At 59.0% G+C, this 7,479-nt stretch overlaps 3 protein-coding genes across 3 annotated transcripts; 1 reads left to right on the top strand and 2 right to left on the bottom strand.

Annotated features, from left to right (window-relative positions):
* Positions 1-239: 239 nt before the first annotated feature.
* Positions 240-1,712, bottom strand: SPRG_21789 (hypothetical protein; the record flags this gene model as incomplete). Its single annotated transcript, XM_012355975.1, has 2 exons — positions 240-1,068; positions 1,174-1,712. Coding segments are annotated over 2 exons (1,368 nt in total), but the record flags the coding sequence as incomplete, so codon positions are not given.
* Positions 1,713-5,541: 3,829 nt separating this feature from the next.
* Positions 5,542-6,954, top strand: SPRG_16672 (hypothetical protein). Its single transcript, XM_012355974.1, has 7 exons — positions 5,542-5,661; positions 5,704-5,826; positions 5,887-6,029; positions 6,071-6,210; positions 6,261-6,493; positions 6,537-6,686; positions 6,734-6,954. Exons 1-7 carry the CDS (start codon positions 5,578-5,580, stop codon positions 6,761-6,763), a joined length of 903 nt encoding a protein of 300 aa, XP_012211364.1. The 5' UTR covers positions 5,542-5,577; the 3' UTR covers positions 6,764-6,954.
* On the bottom strand, positions 6,760-7,448 carry SPRG_16671 (hypothetical protein; the record flags this gene model as incomplete). The annotated part of the gene is made up of 4 exons (XM_012355973.1): positions 6,760-6,903; positions 6,950-7,034; positions 7,084-7,229; positions 7,278-7,448. Coding segments are annotated over 4 exons (546 nt in total), but the record flags the coding sequence as incomplete, so codon positions are not given.
* Positions 7,449-7,479: the final 31 nt, after the last annotated feature.

Genomic DNA, 7,479 nt, shown 5'->3' with positions numbered 1-7,479 from the left:
AAGCGGATCTCAACGGCCGCGTTAAGGCCCTCAAGAAGACCAAGCTTTCTTGGGCGATATTCTATCAACCACGAAAGATATCAAGGGACACAGCATTTTGGACGACCAACAAGAGGCACATAGCCGGGTTGCCACCATTTAGTATATCTAGCTTTAACTGAGGAGGGGAGAGCGCGGGCCAGGTGATGCGCCGACGGATGCATCGTTGTCGCCGCTTGGATGTCGCTGCGCCGGATGACCAGCATCCTCCACGTCTTGATGTCGAAGACGTAGTAGTCACCTTGGAACGTGCAGACAAGAAGGCCGGTCAAGGCGGCGGACGCAAAGTCCAGGTAGTAGACGCGGTCGTAGACCCAGCCTCTTCTTTCAAAGAGGTACTTGGCGCTGCACGACACCAAGCACGAATCGCGCTCGTTCAGCGGTGGCAGCACATGCCACGCTCGATCCAGCACGTACATCAAGATGGACCCGCCGACCGCGATTCCCACGAGGAGTCGCAATCGGTCGACCGAGCCGATGGCGACGACGCCGCTGTGACACACCATCTCAAAGTCCATTACCACAATCTCGCACGACCGCTGGATCGATGCACTGTGCGAGACAGGGCTCGTGAAGCTCAAGAGAACCGCGATGAACCACGCAGTCGTCGCTGTCTTAGCCGTGTAGCTCGCACTGTACTGGCGCGTCCACGCCATGCATACGTCGTCAAAGATGTAGACGAGCCAGCCGAGCTCGCTCGCTGCGAGGATCTTGATGACGTTGTTAACCACCGACGACACATCCTCTCGCGACGCAATCAGTTGCGTCGTGATCCCATTCTTGTGGAGCTGGAGCGTGGCTGTGCTGAGAATACAGAGCGCCGTGACACTCCGAACCAAGAGCAGTGGACGTCCAATCCACGTCAAGCCACCGACGCGGTTGACTTCAAAAAGGTTGTAGCCCTCGCTCGTGCAGCCATTTGCTAGCGTGTAGAGACCCGCGACCAAGGCGATCGCGGCCAAAACGAACGAGACGTACTGGCAGAGACCTCGGAGGTACGTGGCGACGTTGAGGGGCATCTCGACACTGCTGGCGGCAAAGCGAGACATTGGAGACAGTGTAGAAAGCACAGCCACCGAATGGACATCCCCATGCGCTACGATAGCTTCCCGAGTGCCCACGACCCAATCGTACGCGAGTGCGTAGCTTGTGTACATCATCGTTGCATCCGTCGGGTCGAAAAGCACTTGGTGGAAGAGCTCGATGCGGTTGGTGGGCACGTGCCGAACGTACTGCATGATACCGACCGAGGTCGCGATCACATCCGCTTCGACAAATGTCGCTCGCGATCGATAGGCTTGCAGGGAGCTCGTGGGAAAGTAGGTCGAGACAAAATCAGAGACACTGACCAGAAAGGCGAGACACTGGGCTGGCGCAATGACCTCGGCGGCACAGGCGAGAGGAATCAAGTTTGTTGGGTCGAGCGCGATACCCGAGGCAATGACGCCAAAGACGGCTTGCATTGGATTCACAAAGACCCATTCGTTGAAGCTCGTGTAGCACATGGTATCGACGCCCGTAAACAGCGACAAGCCAAGGGAAAGGTTAAAGTTGGAGGGAATTTCGCCGCAAAAGAGACTGCCACCGGCGCAGAGGTACGTGCTTCGATCCAAAACACGCGGTACGGGACTCATCGAGTACATGAGCACGAGGCTGGCGTAGTCGTCTTGCATGACATTGGATACGTTGCTGGATAGGAGCGTCGAGAGTTCGCGCATGATGTCGCGCTGCAGCTGGGCGAGTGACGCTGGAAACGCCACGTGGTAGAGGTCGACGGCGCCAAACGGCCCCAGACGATGGTGAAACGCGCCGAGAACGTCGTCCAGCGGCGCTTGCAAGGTGATGTTTCGGGTCAGAATCGACTCGAGCGAGGCATTGGCAAAGGCAAAGTGGGGACTTTGTCGCAGGAGCGACTTGCCAGCGATCCCCGAACCATTGGTCGATATTGCCCAGAGGTCACTCGCAAACGTCCAGTACGTCTTCCACGACGTCGACATGGGAATGTGGTACGAGCCATTGTTGGATTGCAGCGTCATGTCATATCTCAAACCAATAGCATTCTCAATTGAGAACACGTCGCGAAGGCCGAGCGCCTTGTAGTTTTGCCACTGCGTCGTGTAGGTAAAGAGACCCATTGAGTGCCAAAAGTTGGCTTCACCGACCACCGAGAGGCGGTCGGGATTACTGAGTGAGGTGAGCCAGGCAGCTCCGTTAGGCTTCAGCGAGGGTACGTCTCTCGCGATTCCGATCTCAAACGACGAGCCCCAGCACGACTCGAACGTGGGCCAGTCGACATTTCGAAGAATCGACTCCAAGTAGACGGCGCCGTTGGTGCGGTACTGGGCGTTGCACCGATTTTGGCGGGCGCGTGAGTTGGCCATCTCAATCTGCCGATCCAAGTCGAGCCAGCAGTAGCTGGTTGCGATCCACGGCACTTGACACGCGTCCATGGTGCGAAGCCCTTGGATCATCATGGGAAGGTCGCTACCCGACTCGTACTGGATACGGCGCGCGTAGACGCGGGCGTACGAGATCAATGTGTTGGGTGTCGCGTAGTCGGTCAAGTCGGCAAACGCTGGACGTCCAAGCGCGTCGCTGCCTGCGTTGCGTTGAGCATGAGGCAACGGTTGAACCAATTGGCGAGGAAGCTCTGAGTGCCAGTGACATTGTACGTAGACCACCACAGATCATTCGCTAAATTCACAGTGGAGAGTTCCAGGTACGAGAGGCTGCCGACAACACTTGCAGTGAGGTAGAGCAGACCACTCCACACCTTGAGCTTCGCAACGCCCGAGCTCGCGACAGCAACCACCCCTGACGTCGTTGGTGTCCCACTGGCAAGTGGCTTGAAAGGAGATATCGGTCCCGCGTCGTTGTAAAAGAAAAGCCACAGTTTTGTGTCAAAGATGCACCGAGCAGACTTGAAGCGGAAGCGCAGAACGCCGCTCATGGCCGCAATTGACGCGTCCAGCTCCCACATGTTGGTCTCCTTGGGTGCGAAGAAGGCCTCGGCGCCCGCGGATACCAGGCGGGCAAGGGGCGACTGCTGCGGTGCGTCCCTAGCACTGGGCGGCTGCCGACACCGAGAGGCCCAAACAACACTGTATGAGAGCACGATAGCAATTCCATTGATACCCAGAATGCACCAGGCGTGGGCCATTGACCCGAGGTCGACAGAGCCACTGGTGCACGTCACGATAGCTCCCATGTCCACACGGGTGCAGACGCGATCAATTACCGCCGTCGCTCGAAGCGGGTGGAAGATCTCGAGTAGTACGAGGCTCAGCCACACCAACGCGCTACTGAGCGGCGCCGCCCATCGAGCGTACTCGTGCGCAAGGACCAGCAAAATGTCGTTGAGGACGTACGTCACCCACGTGGCTTCGCTCGCGAGAATTCCAACGTGCATCAACGGACGCGGTGCAAAGCGGAAGCGGGCAATGCCATCGGCATTGAGGAAATCCAGCGGCGCCGTGCTCAGCATGGTGATGGCGGCAGCCGCGCGGAGCAGCAGCAGAGGACGACCGACCCAGACAGGTCCCGCGACTTGATTGTACAGAAGCAAGTGAAGGCCGTCGGCATCTCGCGTGGGCTCGAAGAGAGCATACGCTGCTGTGATACACGCCACGCCCACAAGGGAGACCGACGTTAGAATCGCGACAAAGTAGAGATAGTTGCACGTGCTTTTGGGCACTTCGATGGTTTTGGCGCGAAACGGAGTCGGCTCGACGCGCTCCGACATCAAATTGAAGGTCGCGACGTCGCCTTGGAACGAGACAACCTCTCGGTACCCGCTGACCCACTCGTGAAGCGCCACGTAGCCCATGAGCGACCACGCGTCATTGCCCGCCAACGGCTGGCGCAAGACAGTTTCAGCCCCGCCCGGTGTCAGTGCAAACTGCACAATCTCTACGTTGAGCCGTTGGATGGTATTTGCGGCGGCTTGGACCATCGGCGTCAAGACGCTCTTGAGTGTCGTGTTGCGTAGCAGCGAATCCGAGATGGCTTCAAGTGCCAACACAAGCGAGTCGCAGGAGGTTATAGTTGCAGCGCTGCAAGGTGCGCAGCTCGGCGTTCGCGATTTCTCCAGCAGCTTCATGCTCGTCGCTGCAAACAAGCAGGCAATGGCCGCACGAGCAGTCGACTCGGTACTTGACTGCCGCATGTATCGTCAAACGAAAACGACGGCTGCACAAAGGGCGCGCCAGAACCAAAGAAGCAGAAAGGACTGCCGCCAAAGAAGGTGGTGTAGTTCCAAATTGTTGTCTGCCACGACAGCGGGACCGGGTCCAGCAGCACCGTTGGCAACGCCGCGAAGAGGCTCAAAAGCAATTCGTCAGCTTGGAGTGCCAGCGTCACGGCCGCATCGTATGAAGCATAGGCGGCCACGAGCTCTATCGGGGGTGCCAACAGCACCATGTCAATGGCCTGCAAGGGCCCAACCTGGTTGTGGACAAGGATGCTGGCGGGCGTGAACGGGTACAGCCCGACGAGCGTCTCGATGGTGGCATCGCCCATATAGTTGACGGCGCTGCGCACGAGGCTTCCGTTGACGACGGCGGTGGCCCAGAGATCGTCGTAGAACGCCCAGTTGAGCACGAACGTGGTCCACTTGGAGCTCCGCTCGCCAAACGACACGGATTGGATCGTCAAGTCTTGACGCCACCCGAGCATGTTGACCACCGAGACGGACTCGTGCACGCCAAACTGGTAGTCGTTGCTCCACTGCAGCTGGAAGCGCGAAATCTGGTGCGAATTCCAGTACGCTTCTTCTAGAGCGAGAGTCTGGTACGCGTTCGGAAGACTGTGGTACCACTCGCGGCCTTCGGGCGTCGTCACAATCGCGTCGGAAACCCCAAACTCAAAGCTAGCGCCGTAGATCGCGTACCAGGCGTCCCAGTTGACGTTGCGGAGATACGCCTCAAGGTACACGGCGCCATTCTCGGCCATCGTGGAGGCGCATCGCGCTTGACGCGCTGCCGAGTGGGCGACGTCCCAGCGCTTTCCAAAGTCGGCCCAGCAAAAGAGTGTCATGAGGTTGAAGACGTAGCCAGGATCCAGGAGCCGAAACCCACGGATCGCATCGGCCACCGACGTGTACTCGACCAGCGAGCGCAGTCGGGGGTATGTGGGTTTTGAAAATGCTGTTGTTGATGGAAGGCCGTACGTCTTGAGAATGGCTTGGCTTGGGTCGTAGAGGTCGATCTCCGAGGCGTTGGTGACGCTGAGGTGGCGGTTGAAGACGTCGATAAGGTACGTCTGGGCCGACGTCGGGTCAAAGTTGGGCCAGAAGAGATCATTTGCAAGGCCCGGACCAATGATATCGAGGAAATAGAGGCTCGCGCCCATGGAAGCGCCGAGATACGTGAGGCCAAGCCAGCGCTTGATCGACGTCGGTCGCCTCTGAAGGCGGACCATGTTGTCGCTTCGGAGGCTGTTGAGGGTATGGAGTGGCGGGAGATGCATCTCCGTCGTCAAAGACGGTCGTTTCCAGAGGTTAAAGGACGGCCCCTGGATCGCGAAACGCCCGACGATTGCATGACGTCGGTGTTGCGAGAGACGGCGGCGCACGCGGCCAAGGCCAAGAAGCCGCTCTCGGACCTCAACCAGATCCGCCAGGCGGTGCGATCCCCTCCATCGATTCTTCCTTTCCGATTCGAGTAGATCAAGGGGCTGCAAAAGGACGCGGCCGAGCAGCTGCAGCTCGAGATGGAGTCGCAAGCGACCTTTGCGTACTTGAGCTCCCAGCTGCACGCGCTTAAGCAGGCCTTTGAGACGCTCTCGGACGTGCTTCTCGCCGAGGCAGCCCTTCCATTTGCATCCCGACGCAGCGATCGATTCTAGTAGGTTGACGGCGTGCGCAAGAACACGACCAAGCGCCTCGAGCAGCTCGAGAACCAAGTCGACAAGCAAAAGGAGCTCACGCTCGCGGCCCAGCGCGAGCTCGAGCAGGCCAAGCGCGCGTGGGACGTCTGGAGCTTGAAAGAGCGGTGCGCCATTTCAAAGAGGCGTATATTGCACAATGGACTAGGGACTGGGCCAAGGACAACGAGATACTAAAGGCGAGCCACAGCCACAACATTGAGTGGATGCAAGCGCTTCAGCGCGACGTCATGGAGACAAAGGACCGCGTGCACGAGCTCCGACACGACCACGCGACACGAGCCAAGCGTTCTCACTTATCCATTATTACGATTGAGATTGAGATTGAGGATCCGTAGACATGGCCGACGAAGCCTCGGACCTGCGGATTCTGTGGCAAAAGCAGGTCGAGAGTCTCCAGGCGCAGCTCGCGGGCTTTGAAGCGTCCGCCGCAACGCACGCCCGCGAGACCAAAATCCACGCGCAGCAGCGACTCGACGACCTGGCCATGATGGAGCAGGCGGTCGCAACCCTCTCTGGTCACCACACGCGCCTCGCACACACCCTCGACGAGGGTCTCCAGCACCTCCAGGTACCCCATACCCCCTTGGTGTCTTATCGTATCATGCACGTAGAGCGAAGTGGGTCTAATGACGCGGCGCACCGAGGCGACGGAGCAGCGCGTGCATGGTGCGACGACGCAGCTCGAGCAGGTGCGCGGGAAGCTCTTCCTCATGGAGCGCGACCAGAGCCAGCGCATGGAAAGCATCAGCAGTATGTTTTCGGTACTGATTCGCGATCGACAAGAGTGTAATTGAGAGTGCTTTTATAGGTCGTGGCCGACGCCATGGCCAAGGCTTAGGCCGAGTTCATGTCGAGCGAGAGCTGCTGCACCGACTTGATGAACGTGTCGACGTGCTCGGGGCTAAAGTCGGGCGCGCAGCCGTGGCCGAGGTTGGCCACGTAGCCTTGCGTGCCAAACTTGGTCAGCATCTTGCCAACCTAGTGGCGTGTTAAAACCATCAAGTATCGACCTATCAAGTGGCACCTCGTCACGAATGACCTCGGGCGCCGCGTAAATCGCAGACGAGTCGAGGTTGCCCTGGAGCGACACGCGGCCGCCGACTTGGGCGCTACGCAGGTCTCTTCTTAGCCACGGAAAATTGAAGGGGTGGAGCATACCGGACGGTCGCGGGGTCGCTCTGCCAGTCGAGGCTGAGGCAATCGTACTTGGTGTGCGAGAGCTTTTCGTACGCGTACTGCGTGCCTTTCGAGAAGCCGACGAGCGGCACGGACGCGGGCACGGCCGCGCGCACTCGCTCGGCAATCTAGACGACACACGAAGCGTTAGCGTGCTAAAGTTGATGGACGCCAACCTCGGCCAGGTACGGAAAGGCAAACTCGTAATAGTGCTCCTGCGTCAAGTACTCGGCGCCAACGCTCTCAAAGACCTGGAGCGCCTGCGCGCCGGCCTCGTACTGAGCGATGAGGTAGCGCACGCACACGTCCGTGATGGCCGCGAGCGCTTCGTGGGCGGCTTCCGGATACTAGCGACGCATGGGACGGCGCGCCAGGGAG

The sequence above is a fragment of the Saprolegnia parasitica genome (assembly GCF_000151545.1).
Source record: "Saprolegnia parasitica CBS 223.65 unplaced genomic scaffold supercont2.346, whole genome shotgun sequence".
Classification (NCBI taxonomy): Eukaryota; Oomycota; class Saprolegniomycetes; order Saprolegniales; family Saprolegniaceae; genus Saprolegnia; species Saprolegnia parasitica.
The sequence above is the reverse complement of the archived record's forward strand: the minus strand, read 5'-3'. Positions and strand labels throughout refer to the sequence as shown.